The sequence below is a fragment of the Larimichthys crocea genome, chromosome XII, assembly GCF_000972845.2.
Source record: "Larimichthys crocea isolate SSNF chromosome XII, L_crocea_2.0, whole genome shotgun sequence".
NCBI classification, from domain to species: Eukaryota; Metazoa; Chordata; class Actinopteri; family Sciaenidae; genus Larimichthys; species Larimichthys crocea.
This window is the reverse complement of record NC_040022.1, coordinates 11,942,287-11,957,710: the sequence shown is the minus strand read 5'-3', so window position 1 is coordinate 11,957,710 and position 15,424 is coordinate 11,942,287. Positions and strand designations below refer to the sequence as shown.

The window sequence follows — 15,424 nt, the reverse complement described above, 5'->3', positions numbered from 1 at the left end:
ATAAATTAGTGGTACAAGGACAGGAGAGACAGGCTAGGGGTGTACCATGTGGATATAAAATATAGTGCTCATCAGTGGGGAGGTGTCCGAGACAGCCCATTAAAAAAAAAAAATGTATAAGAACCAACTGTTAGAGCTCCTCAAGGAGCCTTTTCTTTGTAACCCCTTTTGTTAAACGCTTCTTCTTGTACAAGAATAATAAATTCAACTTAAACTTTGATACTTTGAATCCAGTCCTCCTCATTCAAGGGTTCTTCTCATTACATAACAGACACGATGACGCATTTGAACCTTTAAGGACATAACTGCTGGTGGTATTTATATCTGTAGATGTGACACAAAATATTACTTTCTGAAGGATTTTGTCAAAGACGAGAGCAAGAGTTTTAAACTTAAATGTTAACACACTTTGCATTACTCATAATAAGTCATGTTGGATGGAGTGGAATCAGTTTACGAATTAAATCAATATAAAACTCTTTATATCAGAAGCTTTCAGTAAATGGTTAACTTTTTAGGGTTCTTTAGAGAACATATTGTCAACAGTTTAAGATATGACTGTTTTACAAACAACAAAATAAAGTGTTAATCAAGATCAGTTAGAAACCAAATTAACAAATTAAAAGTCTGAGTTGGACAAACTTATAGGCAAAACTTACAGAAATACGTTCATTATATTGATTTAGTTTGTTGCTATAAAATCTTATGTTTTCTGTTTTTTAATTTTTAGTCCTTATTTTATTTTTTATTTATTGGTCAAGAAACACACACACACAAACAAACAAACAAACAAACACACACACACACACACACACACACACACACACACACACACGTGATGGCATTTCACCAGGACATTTTTACTGCTTAAATACTTTAAATACATTTTTGTATTTACATACTTCTACTGAAGAAATACTTTCAATGCAGGATTTTTTATAGTGTGATATTAATACTTTTACTGTAAAGGGTCTGTGCGCTAGAATGGATGACACTGATGCATCATCTGGTGTTTCATTACTATGTCTAAAAATATCCAAGCATGAGTTTGGAGCCTTACATGGCAGCTGTAACACTGACAGAGTTAACTCTCAATAACACACGACAAAACCTGCCACATACACAAATTCTTTGTTATTTAAAATGCTTTATTTGTCAAAATCACACTTAAATAATAAACAACACCAGACTACAGCAGCTCCTTTCCTCAAGTGGAGACTCCTCCAACCATCATCCACACACAAAAATATTTATTTTTAGCATAGCATAAAGGGCCTACAATAATAAATAAATGAACCTTGAAGTATTAAGTAACTGATTCCATAATCTCTATAAACAGATATCTGCATATGGATGCACAAGATTTTGGCATCAGAAGCATTCTGGTTTACATTTGTAGGCCAAGTTGTATCGACACATCTCGTTTGAGCGGGCTTGAAACAGTTTGTGTAGCAATGAGGTGGAACATAATCTGGGAACCCATCGACTTTTGTTTGATGAAGTTATGTTATACCTATTCATATGCAAATATCTTTTTTATAGCAAAAATATGTCTTTCTTGCCATTCTCACATATCAAATTGCTATTGACTGCAGAGGAACTCTCTGCCAGAATATCTGTTATCTAGATATCCAGTGGCTACAATGAAATCCCAGAAACATTCTCTGTTGCCCCCAGAGGCTAAAACATTGTCAAATGATAGGCGATGAGTTCAGATATTTTTAATTGATGCCCATTTAATCAGACTATGAAAATCAACATACAATAAAAATCAGCAAATCTCAGTCTTTAAATCTTCTGGAGACCACAGGTTTTGCATAATTGCATGTACTTGTTATACAGCTGCACACTGATCACATGTAGGGCTATTAGATAGATAGATAGATAGATAGATAGATAGATAGATAGATAGATAGAATTACAGTGCAGCAGCAGCATTACACACGGTGACAACAGACAACATAAGAATAAAAATATAAAGAACAAACTAATAAAATATCAAAATAGCAATAGTAAATAAAAGTATATACAGCAAATTGGCAGTGTTGATTTGGTGCAAAGTAAGAAAGTAAGGAGAAATGTACAGTGACTGTAAACTCAATCATACTTTTACTTTACGTTTACTTTATTAATATTTTAATACATGCACCAAAACAGTGAAGTTTATATTAATTTCTAACATTACAAAGTTAATGTTTGAAAACACCATGCTTCGGCCTCGTGTTGTTATGTTGGGAAACATCTCTTGGACATGTCTGTCGTTATGCAATAAGAAGCTCAAACACCTTCAATGTGATTGGCTCATTTATGTGGCTGTTATTCGATCGATCCAATAAAAACAAGACGTTGCCCGGATGTCCTGAAAACAAACCAATGGGACTGCACCGACGTCACGTGGGGACTGGCATTTTCCGTGTGACGTATGCGGCCTTCAGTTAACAGTCGCCATCTTCTTGTCGTCGTGAGCGGGCAAAGAGAGAGAGAAGGACGACAGGCGGCGGCTGAAAAATAACCACGAATACAGCGTTAATTTGGACCGAGTCAGGGCCGAACAGTTAGTTACATGAGTACATGGACTGCCTGTTAATCAGTGGTTATGGTATCGATAAGGTTGGTGTAGTTTTTCCCGGGTCGCACAGCTCAAAGATGGACGACAAAGCGGCGAGGGAAGATGCCTGCCGAGAGTATCAGTCCTCGCTCGAAGACCTGACGTTCAACAGCAAGCCGCACATCAACATGCTGACCATTCTGGCCGAGGAAAACCTCAACTTCGCCAAGGATATCGTCGCAATTATTGAAGCGCAAATAAGCAAGGTTTTTATAAAAATAGAATACTTTCAATTTCAGATGCTTTTAATGTCGTTGTATGTTATGTAGCAGGCCGCAGTCGACAATGTGCTGCTGGCTTAATCATGGCGTTGTGCTAACACGACATGTCACCCGTTACTTTCCGTTGTTGTCCTGGTGAGCAAAACTACCGAGTGCCACTGCTTTATATTCACTCAGTTTGTGTGTATATTAAAGTGAAAGACTCGTTTTTTTATTTTATTAATTTAATATATTCTTTAGTTGGCTTCAAATGAAGGAAATGTTTTAACACGCTGTCGAAATTAGCTGTAATTTTTTGGTGTTAGGTCGGGCCTAAGTCAAGTGAAAACCCACCACCAGATACTTTAAAAAACTGGATTATAAATTGAATTTAACCGTTTTAGTTTGAGGTTATTTAAGTAAATTAATTCTAGATATGTGAGCATTGTTTGGCAAGGTACAATGGTGCCTTTTATTCTACTAAAAGCACGTAAACTTTATATATTTTCAAAATAGTGCCTTTATAAGAAGACAATAGGAAGGGGGTAGAAACATTGAAGGTAATATATATAGATTTGAGTGTAAAACCCACGAAAATAAGATCAGTTTCTTTGCTTTTTAATATATTTTACAATTCATGAATGTATCCACACTAATTTGACTCGTGTTAGCCTTTAATGCAGTCCTGAGGCACCAGCAACAAAAACACAATCACATGACCCCCCACTGCCTTTTCTATGGAGTCTTAAGGCACCAACAACAGAAGCAGAGTTTCGCAGTCAAACCTGTTGTTGACTTGCTGGGTGTGTTTTAGGCACAACACCACCTTCCTTTACTTCCTTTTAAGTACAATAAAGGCAGTTTAAAGCATTAAAAAGGCTGTACGTGATTCAGAGCCTCCCAAAGAGTCGTGATATATGCTGGACTCACTGATTATTTAATTAAACATGTACTATCTTGTATCGTGAAGCCCAGGAGTTGTTAGTCTGTTCAGTTTTGGTGGATTTTGACTTGACTGTTTCGGTCCTGACTCCACAAGTATTTTGGTCCTTCGTCATAACAGACCGGGCCTGCACCACGTCGACTGTTTGAATGGGTTGCAGTCAAATCTATAGAAATGCATTTCAGTCAGCGGTTTGCTTCACTTCCCTCTGTGCTCAGTGTTTGCACACAAACAAAGCTTTGCTCACTTGAAGCCTGATTGGACCAGAAAGATGCATTAACTCACTAGTGAATTTTTGAATTACTGAAATGTCATTGAATGGTTAAAATGTTTATAATAAAAAATGTGAAATGTGCTTTTTGTCATTTTTTATTTCCCAGTGTAATTTATTGGTATGACTCTGGTTTACATTTACTTACACGGCCGAGTATGACTGGGCGTGTTCGAATTGGTTGTACAGTGTTTCCTCAAACTGATGCCGCACAGTTTAGTAACAGTAGATTTTAGTATGCAGAGTTTAAATTCAGCTTCTTTAACTAAATGCTTACAAATCACATGTTCTATTTTCTCTTTATGGGTTTATCGATGTTGATGGGAGAAAAACATTTTTAGGGCTAAAACTGAATGAGTGTGATTTTAAAAACTGGGTGTGGAGTTAAAGAGTAAAACTTACTCATGTTTCATCTGGGTAAAGTACAAAGAGTGGTTTCAGGGGAAAACAACCCTCTTTGGAGGTAAAAAGACTCCTGAAGACTGGACTTTTTTTTTTTTTTTAACCCTTCATGGATATTTTTTTTTCTGGCGAAGGATCAATTTTTAACGACACTGAACTGACTGACATTACTGAAGATTTTTTTGGAATCTTTTCTTGTTTTTGTTATGACAAAGGAGTATTTCGATCCCTGAATCAAGAAAAACTTGGACTGCTTTTTTCTCTTTCAGACGAACACATTTTCCTCACTTGGCACAGACTTTATTTTTGACTTTCTTTTTTTAAAATAACTTTTTGTTTTTTAATTTTTTGCACACAGCGGGTGGCGAGGGTGTCAAGTTGTAATTTGAGCATTTGTTCTGAAATGTTTGATTTTAACCCCTGTTGTTTTCTAAACTTGTTGAGTTCTCTATTGCTCCAGGCCCCATCTGCCGAGAAGCTTCCAGTTTTGTACTTAGTGGATTCCATAGTGAAGAATGTTGGAGGAGAATACCTTGCAGTGTTTGCTAAAAACCTAATCACTTCATTTATATGTGTCTTTGAAAAGGTACAGTTCTCTTTGCTGCCATTTGGCATTGTTTTTAAAAAATTAAGCACTTTAGCAGCCCACTTCACTTCCCTCCTGTTTGTTGTGTTGCTTGCTTTTTATGTGTGATCTCCTGCACTCTGCTCCTGTGTACTTAATGCCATAACGTAGCCTTGCTAATAAAACTTTTTACTAGAAGCATTTATAAATCTGTTTACCTGCTCAGAAAACAGTATTATAGCAAATTTTCACTCTTTTAAAGTGGTGCTAACACATTTGCTGTGATGCTACTCAAGTATGTTTTTTAGGTTTTTGTTTGTAGCTGTGGACCAAGTCATGTCCTCTGTTTGTAGGTGGATGAAAACACTAGAAAGAGTCTGTTCAAGTTAAGATCAACGTGGGACGATGTGTTTCCTCTGAAGAAACTGTATGCGCTGGATGTCCGGGTCAACTCCGTGGACCCGGCCTGGCCCATCAAGCCGCTGCCGCCCACTGTCAATGCCAGCATTCATGTCAACCCCAAGTTTTTGAAACAGGTGTGTATGAGCTCCAAATGCAAGTTCAGGCCGGGCTTCTGCTTTCTAGTTGTACCCTTTTTTTAAGAGCTTTTGTAGATTAGCTTGGCATTTATTTCAGATTGTCTGATGTAGTTTGTTCTGAAATGTACCAAAGTTTTTTTTTTTAACAAATCCTGTTACAATGATTAAAAGCTCTTTTTAATCTTTGATCAAGATTTATTTTCTTGAAATATGACAGTAATGCATCTCTGCTTATTCCTCCATTGATACGCACTTTAGTTTAATATTTTTGTTAAGCTCTAAAACCTTTTAAACATGATTATAAAAAGAAGTAAAAGCAGGTACCTGTTTTTTCTGCTGAATTTTGCTGAAAAGTGTGGAAGATTGAGTCATTTCCTTTATCAAACATTCTCTGGTTCCACATTTTTTAAAATTGGAGACTTGTGCAGTTTTTTTTGTCTTATATGAAAGTACATTGAATGTCTTTGATCATTTTCTCTAAGGAATATCAGAAAATAATTTTAAAATGCACAGAATGTTCCTGCTGACATCTTTGAGTTTTCAATTGTTGGTTATATTCAAAGCTAAGCAGCTAATCCTCACATCTTTAAAGTTTGAACCAGACATTTTTGGCATTTGCTTGATCAGTTGATGAATTGACACTTTCTGGTTTCAGCTCTAGATGAATCATTGATGAAAATTATTCTTTATTGGAGCTAAACATGCATTAGTGGAACATCTTTGTTGTAAACGTATCTCAAATCCAGTCACTAACAGTCAACTTGTTTCTATCCCAATAACATGTTCATGATGTTACAGTCTTAAAAGAACAAAGTCAGTTCTTGACTATCTCCTGTAAAATCTTAATCTACAAATAACCAGTAACTCCAGCCGTCAGATGAATATAGTGGAGTTCTTTGTTGTTCTGACCCTCTATAATCTCGGCGTGTTTCCAGTCTGAGGAGGCGCCCTCTCCACAGCCTGTTGCTGCCACACCATCGCCACAGCCGGTGGCACCACCACCACCACCAGCAGCACCAGCAGCGACAGCAGTGCCTGCTTCCCAGTCGGCCTCCAATGTAAGCCTGTCCAGCCTGACCCAAGAGCAGCTGATCCGGCAGCAACTGCTGGCCAAACAGAAACAGCTCCTGGAGCTTCAGCAGAAGAAAATCGAGCTGGAACTGGAGCAGACCAAAGCTCAGCTGGTTGGTCATATGAGGGCTGGGTGTAGTTCAGATTCTAGTTGTTGTGGGTGCAACTTCCTCTATTTAAGTCACTTGTTTTCCATTTGTTTACTTAGCAATGGCTTCATATGTTTGTACGCGTTTCTAAAGCGAGTTTTCTCATGAAACCATGGTTCTAAAAATGCCAGCACTGGTTCTCATGTAGCATCTGATGAAACCTGCTCCTCAAAGCCGACTGATTAATCATTATTCATCTGGCATTTACCTGACATCTCATCAATAGATTCAGTAGTTTAGTCATTTGACGTATGGATGTACATTCAAAGTTGTTGATGGCTGTAGTTGTCAGGGCTGGATGCAAAGCGATCTCTTCTTATAGTCCTTTAGAGTGATGGGGAGGACCATCGTCATGTATAAAAATACATTCGGAAGTTGAGTTGGACTGCTTAAGTCTGGTATTAACCTTTTGCTGCAGTTTGAAATCAGTTTATCCCCCGCCAACGCCTAAATTTAAATTTCTTCAAAATGGGATACTGCGAATTATGTAGAGGAAGAATTACTGCATAAAACATGAGACCCTGTCCTTAAATATGCATGTGTCTGTAGTTTCTTGTGACATTGGTACTTTGTATTTAGTCCAGTTCAGACCAAAGATTCACGATAAGATAAAAGCATTTTAGATCCTAGGGGCTGAAAACTAATGGTGTCACCCGACACTCCACTTATCAAGTCGACGGTGGCTGGCTTTGAAGTGTAAGGCACTTTACCTATTTCAACAGCCTGTCAACTTGTGAACCTCTTTCCACGCTTGGTAGGCTGGAAAAAGAGGATCTCCTCTTCAATTCATTGAGGATAAATAGCATAGCAAAAGCAGTGCCTGAACAAATTTCATTGATTATTAATCTTGTTATGAATCTTTAGTCTGGACTGTACTGAACCGTTTCCTGTTAGATTCTAAAATGTTCCGCCTCCTAACTGCACCGTTGGTAACATTTTTGTTTGTGTTTGCAGGCTGGTGGGTTTGTATTGCCAACATCGACTCCAGCCACCACCCCAACAGTGCCGAGCACGGCACCGAAGCCCGTGAGCCAAAGTACTCCTGTGGTCCGACCTTGGATCCCTCCTCAAACTCAGACAGATTCTAAGCCGTCCACCAGGGACCCCCGTCTGAATCGCCCAGGCCCCCCAGCTGCATCCCAGCCCAAAGAACAGTCTGCTGGGAAAAAGGCAGACATAGCCACAACAGGAAGTCCTGCTCTGACGCCTGAGAAATCCTCCCGGCCTGACAAGGCCAGGACCCAGAGGAAAGAGGTGTTGGAGGAGAAGCCAAAGTCCAAATCTCCATCTCCGATGGCTAAAAGTGTCCAGAGTAAGAACAAACAAGTGGAGGCTGAGGTTCAGAAGTCAGCTGATGGCACCAAGAAAGATCCTCGACTGAGAAAACGAACACAGGACAAGACTGGAGAGGCAAAAGACGACGAACTAAAGGAGAAGAAAAGATGTACCGACAAGAAAGAGCGAGACGAGGCTGCACGGGGAGCAGACCCTCAGAGGTTCCCCAGGGGGAAGCTGGTGAATGGCTCGGTGGCCAAACACGACCGCGAAGAGTCTGCAGAGAAAGCAGAGTTCAAGAGTGGAGGCAATGCCCGTACACATGCCAGGAAACGTACACGCTCGCGTTCCAGATCACGCTCACCCAACTCTTCCCCAAAGAGGAAGGACAGGCGGTCGCCCAAGAGCAGAGCCAGGAGCAGCTCCTTGTCCCCGTCGCCCTCTCACAAAACGGGCAAACCCAGAAGGGTCCGCACAGACGAACCAGAACACGGCAAGCCCGGCAGAGAGGACCGGCTCCCACCCAAAAAGAACCAATCAGAAAGCAGAAGGTCAAAGAGGCCGGTGGAAGACCGGCACTCCGAATCTAGAGACTCTCACTCCCCGAGAAGCCACGACGGAGGCAGCAAGGAGACCAAGGACGCTCCTCACCGCTGGAGGAGCGGCTGGGAGGAGAACAAACAGTGAGTACATCATGTCAAGTCACATTTATGTCTGTGTGGAACAAATTTTTACTAAATTTAGACTCTCGAATTATAGACCAAAAGTTATGATCAGTTATTTTGTGGACTTGCCTCTGTTTCTGGATGTCCAGAAGTCCAACAAAGTAAAAACTAAATTTGTTTCTCCTGAAGTCCGAAGCTACCTGAGGACTCTCACATGAAACCTGGACCTCCCCAAAGACACAAACCCTACAACACCCCGACTCGCCCCACCACCCCTCGAACCCCAAAGCATCGCCTCAGTGTGGACGCTAACATGCAGATACCTGAAGTCCTCAACTCTGCCTCCAAGAAGGACCTGCTCAGGAGGGTACGTCGCAAACAAATCACACAGAAGTTATAGAAATGACTTCCAAACAAATTCTTGTTGTAGGACTGTTAAATGTTTACAGTATCATCAGCTAATGTTTAAAATAATTTTGTGAAGACTGGAGCAAAAATCTTACCTCCATCACTAAACCACAAGGTGGTGGTAAACACCACTGAGCAGAACCATAGCAAACAGTTCAGTATTTGTCTAAATGTCCTTGTCTTGCCTCTGCAGGCCAGTAAGCGTCTGGAGAGCGGCGAGATTTCCAAGGAAGACTTCCTGAACATGGCGCACAAGATCAAACATTTCTTCCAGTATCAGGAGGAGAAGCAGCAGCACCCTGAAAACTGGGATGATGCCGGCAACTTCTCCAAGAAACTGCTGACCCCGTCTCCTTCTGGCCAGCCTCGTCCTCATGAAGCCATGGACCCGGCAGAGCTGTCTTACTACGAGCACAAGTCCAAGCTGAGGAAGACCCAGGTCACACACCGCCCGACCGGAGAGGAGTGGGAGGGCGATGAGAGTCCCGAGGAGGGCGAGGAATCAGTGCAGGGTGAGAAGACAGGCGGCAGCAGGAGCGCTGGGCACCCGCCATCACATAAATACAACCGGCCACCGCGGGACAGGCAAGGTAAATTGAGGAGGATCTGAGAGGAACTAAAGCTTCATGTTCAGGTTTTGTGGCATGTCGCTGATGGTTCATGACTTTACAGGTGAAAGGCGCAGTAAAGAGCGCGAGGAGCCCCGGCCTCCACTCGGCCCCATGATCGAGGAGTACAACCATGGCAAAGAGTTCCCCACTCTGAAGTCTCTGCCAGGCCTTCGCTTCAGGAGGAGAGCTGACCCTAGAGAGTCCAGTAAGTTATCTGCCCCAGATGTATTCATGATGTTGATGATGTGTTTTATCTGTTTGAGCTGTTTTGTGAAGCCAAATATTATCTGCTATCTGTCGTTTTTATTCAGAGAGGTCATGGGTCAGGTTCTGGAGCAGCAGTGTGTTCAGGGATACTTCAGTGGTACTTCAGCAGGGTTAGAGACTCTTCTAAAGAGGTCACAGTTTACACATTTAGATAGGGGTCAAGCTCACATGCTGATTCACAGCAGTCGAGTCATCTCAGTTGATCTCAGGAAGATCATTGGAGTTGTAGTTGGAGAAAAGGAACAGTGAGGACGTCGAAATCCAGTTTGTTGAGATATAGTCTTAATGAGATGTAGCTCGGTTATTTTAAAGTCAAATAGTAAAAAACTGTTTAATAGGATGCAAGATGTCCACCGACAGTTTTGATGAGTTTCTATCTATTGTTTCTAGGTGAGAGGGAGTGGAACTCACCCCTGACAGAGCGCCAGCGCTATGACGAGCGCGAAGAACAGAAAAGCGGCTATGATGCTCCACGGAGATATGGCACACCTGCCGATTCTCGACACCCCGAACCACGAAGGCTTGAGGGACCCCCACCCTCTGGCACCGTAGTCCACAGGAACTGTCCGAGCCCGAGCAGTCTAGACCCACCGACCCCAAGGTTTGAGCGTGAGCGCCTGTCCCCTCTACATCAGAAAGAATCTGCAGAGGCAAGCCCCGTTCCGCGCTTCGAGAGCCCCAACAGTGAGCATTCAGACGACGGGCCCCTCAACCTGGATGCTCACCCTCATCCTCCCGTTCCACCCAAATCTATCCTAAAGGCGCCGGCTCGCGGAGGGCCGCTGTCTTCTGTCCGACAGCACAGCGACTCCCCGGGACATACACCTCCTCATGATGGAGGACACCCCCGGTACGATGGACCTGGACACATGGGGCCCTCCAGACCACACCCTCCAGGGTGGTACGAAGGCAGTGGCCCTGGGCGCTATGATGACTCATCCCGTTTTGATGGGCCTCACCACCAGGGTCCTGGTAGATTTGAGGGTAGTGGACCACCTCTTCACAATGTGCCAGAGAGGTTTGACGGCCCCCACATGTCTCATGGTCCAATTAGAGGCGGCGATGGTATGGGGCGATTTGATGGTCCACCTCACCCTCAGGGCCCTGGAAGGTTTGATGGTCCAATTGGTCAGCAGCCCCCAGTCAGGTTTGAGGGACAAGGACCTGGACCGGGCCACTTTGAGGGCCCTATTCAGCGCTTTAACAACATGGCTCCTGGTCCTGGATCCGGACAAATGGGCTTCCAGCAGCAGCGGCCTATACGCTTCGATGGCCCACCAAACCAGATGGGCCCGATGAGGTTTGACGGCCCTGGTCCCATGCGCTTCGAAGGTCCCGTCCAGCCAGGGCCCAGGTTTGACATGCCCCATCAGGGTGTACCCCCGATCTATGAATCTGCCCCTGGCCAGCAGGGCCCCCTGAGGTTTGCTCCCCAACACAACCTGCAGCCTCCCATGAGGCCAATGGCACCGCCCATCTACGAAAACCCCATGGCCCCTCAGCAGAACTTTAATATGGGACCTCAGCGGTTCCCAGAGCCCATGAACCCTCAGTTCTCCTCGGGGCCGATGGGATTCCAAACTCAGCCGAACCTGCAGCAGACCGGAAACTTCAACATGCAGCCAGCACCCTTCAACCAACCAGGCCCCGCCACCTTCTACAACTCCGCTTCCCCTGCCGTCGGCATGCAGCAGCCAGTAAGTGACTCACCCATCAAACATCAATCGACAGAACAGAAAATACAATATGACTTTGTTTTACTCTAGTGTGACTCTTCTTTTGGGGGTTTTCTTTAGGATTTAGTTTGACACAAGTACATCATGTATGAAGTGTTTAAATGTTCTCTTTTTTTGTTTTCAGGTAAACATGATGGGGAACCTGAACCAGCCCTTCCTGCCTCAGAACGCAGTGCCTTTCAGACAGCAGAGTAAGAAGGATTTGTAGATTTGGTGGAGAATCATGTAGAAATTATCAGAAACTTGCAGTGACCAGTGCCTTAAATTCACATCTTTCTAACTGTTGTTTTGCCTCCTTGCAGCTCCGCAGGTCGTCCCTCCAGAGAACCATTTCGGTCAGGTTGACGTCAACGACCTGCTGTCCAAACTCATCTCCACTGGCATTATCAAACCATCTCAGCCTGACGCTGTGCCAACCACTGGTGCCGGTCAGTAAGGCCTCCTGTTCACATGCTGCTGATATTCTGTTTTACATTTACATATTTACAGTAAATGAATTGTTTATTTTTTCAGATTCTTCCACAGCAGCTCCAGCAGCTCCGCCTGTGGAGGAGGAGGAAGAGGAGGACCAGGAGCCAGAGGTGGAGGAGGGAGATCTCCCGGACCTCACCAGCTTCACAATCGACGACATGAAACAGTGAGTTCGTACTTCAAGGTTCCCATGGGACCTTGTAACCTTTAAAAGTTTTTGAATTTGAAGGTGAAAGAATCCAGGAAGGTCCTTTTGAATTTGTGTATTTTGTACAAGAACAGAAATGTATTTCTTTTTGTTTTTACTTAAAGTTTGTAAATATTTTATGTTCTTCTAGTTCTCATTGTAACATTCCCCTTATACATGTCTCAAATGTGCAGTTATTGGTCCTTCAAAGTCCTTGTATTTGATGTTCAAGAAGGGATAAAAACTCTGCACTGAGCTGAAATGTTGAGTTAAACTTGTGTTGTGACACATTCTGTCCCCTCTGTTATTTTGTCCCCTCTCAGGCGTTATGAGAGCGTGGTGACCAAGCTATACTCAGGAAACCAGTGCTGTCTGTGCAGCATGAGGTTCACCACTGCCCAGACGGACATGTACGCCGACCACCTGGACTGGCACTTCAGACAGAACCACGCTGGGAAGGTCGCCAGCAAGAAGATCACGCACCGGCGCTGGTACTACACTCTCAGGGTAAGAACACACACATCAGCTGACCTTTTAAAGAAGATGAAGGTCTCACAGGGTTAGGGATCTGCAGGTCAAGAGGCTCTTATGAAACTCCATAAAATACAAACGTAGATGTTTAACCTAATCTGTATACATTCCCTCGTCCCCGTCAGGACTGGATCGAGTTTGAGGAGATCGCTGACCTGGAGGAGCGAGCGAAGAGTCAGTTCTTTGAGAAGGAAAATGAGGAGGAGGTTCAGAAGAACCAGGCGGCTGCCAAGGAGAAGGAGTTCCAGAGCGTGAAAGCCACCAAGGACCAAGTAGGAGAGGTAACGGAACTTCGATGATAGACTCACTTCCTCTTTTACTCAGAAATCAAATACAACAGTGGACAGAGGTACTTCTTTCACTCAAGTAAAAGTAAATACTACAGTGAAGTACAAAATTATTAACTGAAGTAAAAAATATTGGCTTTAAAATATACTTAAAGTACTGAATATATAACGTAAACAATCACAAATAAATCAGATAGAAATGATCTAACGAGTTGTCTTTCCTCCTGCAGTTGTGTGAAATCTGTCAGGAGCCGTTTGAGACGTACTGGGTGGAGGAGGAGGAGGACTGGTTCTTGAAAAACGCCATCAGGGTTGACGACAAGGTATGATACCACCAGACTCTGTCCAGAGAAGTCTGAACGCACAATGTTGGCATGCTTACGTGTTGTCAGACAGTCTGGTGTCACCTATATACACCAGTATCAGAATGTCACGGCTAGACCAGTGCTTCTTCTTTGAGTGACTCTGAGGGCTGCTACATGGATCTGTGGCCAGGCCTCACTGATGAGCACAACTTTATTCAGTGATTTTGGTAAAACTGGATCGTATCTGTCCTCCGACTACTCAACTTCAAAGTTATGAATTATAGAGTAAAGATCACAGGTCACTGGAAGGTGGACACTGACACTTATATCATGATGTTAGGTGTGAAGGTGTGACGGGCACTGATTAGCTGCTGTGAAGGCCATTCAGTATCTGAAACAAATCCCCTATCAAACAATACTCTGCTTCTGGTTTCATGTGACATTTAAAGTCTCAGTTACTGAGTTTATTTTTAATAATCTCCACTGTTTGTTGTGACAAACTAATGATACATGTTTGATTTCTCTCCTCAGAACTTTCATCCTTCCTGTTTTGAAGATTATAAAAATGTAAGTGAAGAATAAATCTAACAAAGACAAATAATTCATCATCAGACCTTCAGATGTTTGACCTGCTGCTATTTGTCTCCTCAGACGTCGTCTTACATTGATGTCACACCGTCGCCCAACAAGGTGCTCACTGATCACCCATTGAGCGCCTTCATAAAGAAGGAAGAGGAGGAGGAAACTTCCTGTGCTGTCGCTGCTGCAGTCAAACAGGAAGCGGAGTCTGAAGCTGTCGAGCTTCCTGATGTGAAAAAAGAGTTGGAGGAGGAGGTTTTACCAGAAGAAGTGCAATCGGATCAAAGTAAACTGTAACGCTACTGCTGCCTCACCTTCACTTTTTCTTATTTTTTTGAGAGAAAAGGTGTTTTTAGCATGCGGAGGCAGAGTCCTCGGCAACATAAACTTCAATACATTTTTGTATTTGGATTCTGCGTGACCATTTCAGGTCTCTGTTCCTCTGTGAATCGAACGAAAACTGAACTTGTTTATTAAAAAAAAAGAAAATGTTTTGTTTCCTTTTGGGTAACAGATGTAAATTATTTAATTTATAAATTAAAGTATTTTTTGGTATCTCTGGTGTAACAGTGATTGAATCCAACAGCTGCTGTTTGCTGTCTGTGAGTAGTTGAATTGATTGGTCGGTTTATTGATGGGTTGGTGGGTAGTTGCAGGTGTTGACTTGTTTCTGGCTGCGTTAAAGGTAAGCATCATTTGATTGGACGACTGAAGATTCCACCTGCTCTTCAGGAAACAGTTCTCCAGCGGATTACAGTCGTCTTTTTGTTTGTTTAGTTGATCTTTAATAAAAAGTCTGAAACTTGTTTGTTGGTGTCAACAGTGATTAATTTGACTCTGCCCTTAGTTTTATTGTCATTTAGGTTGAAAACTTAAATAAAGGTTTAGTGGATTTAAACTATTTGTGTTTGTTTTTATTTCATGAGTGTTTTTATTTCAGGTGTTCAAAAATCTTGAAAAGGTGACTGTGGTCTTTGGGTTTAGTTGTTCAGATGAAATGTGGATCATGTAATCCAGTTTTTATCTGGATCAAACCTTTGTGTTCAAAACTAGGATATTTTTCAAGGCATAAATGAAGGTTGGATTAATTTTCATTACCTCCATTTTCATTTAATCATTTTTGTTACTTCTACTCTTTAATCAATTACTATTTAGTTTACTAATTGTAAACTGTTTCCCTGGCCACAATTTTAACTTTACAGACATTATTTTAACAAACTTGTAGGAAAAATTGTGCTGGTTGCTGGGACGAAATGCCCACAAACAGCCCCGTCTATTCCCATGTAGATTGAGAAATTTCTGAAGGCCACTCAAATTCGTCAGACGTTTTCAGCAAGATATAGATGTCTTCAGT

At 42.5% G+C, this 15,424-nt stretch overlaps 1 protein-coding gene across 2 annotated transcripts; it reads left to right on the top strand.

Moving 5' to 3' along the window:
* Positions 1-2,426: 2,426 nt before the first annotated feature.
* Positions 2,427-14,968, top strand: pcf11 (PCF11 cleavage and polyadenylation factor subunit). 2 transcript variants are annotated; one of them, XM_019263691.2, is made up of 17 exons: positions 2,427-2,814; positions 4,885-5,010; positions 5,343-5,525; positions 6,464-6,586; positions 7,703-8,706; positions 8,878-9,055; positions 9,290-9,686; positions 9,769-9,912; positions 10,365-11,671; positions 11,835-11,901; positions 12,013-12,138; positions 12,224-12,347; positions 12,692-12,875; positions 13,025-13,180; positions 13,417-13,509; positions 14,023-14,058; positions 14,143-14,968. In XM_019263691.2, exons 1-17 carry the CDS (start codon positions 2,572-2,574, stop codon positions 14,365-14,367), a joined length of 4,716 nt encoding a protein of 1,571 aa, XP_019119236.1. In that variant the 5' UTR covers positions 2,427-2,571; the 3' UTR covers positions 14,368-14,968. The 2 variants fall into 2 exon arrangements, with proteins under 2 accessions (XP_019119236.1, XP_010738201.2); XM_010739899.3 differs by having other exon boundaries at positions 6,464-6,712.
* Positions 14,969-15,424: the final 456 nt, after the last annotated feature.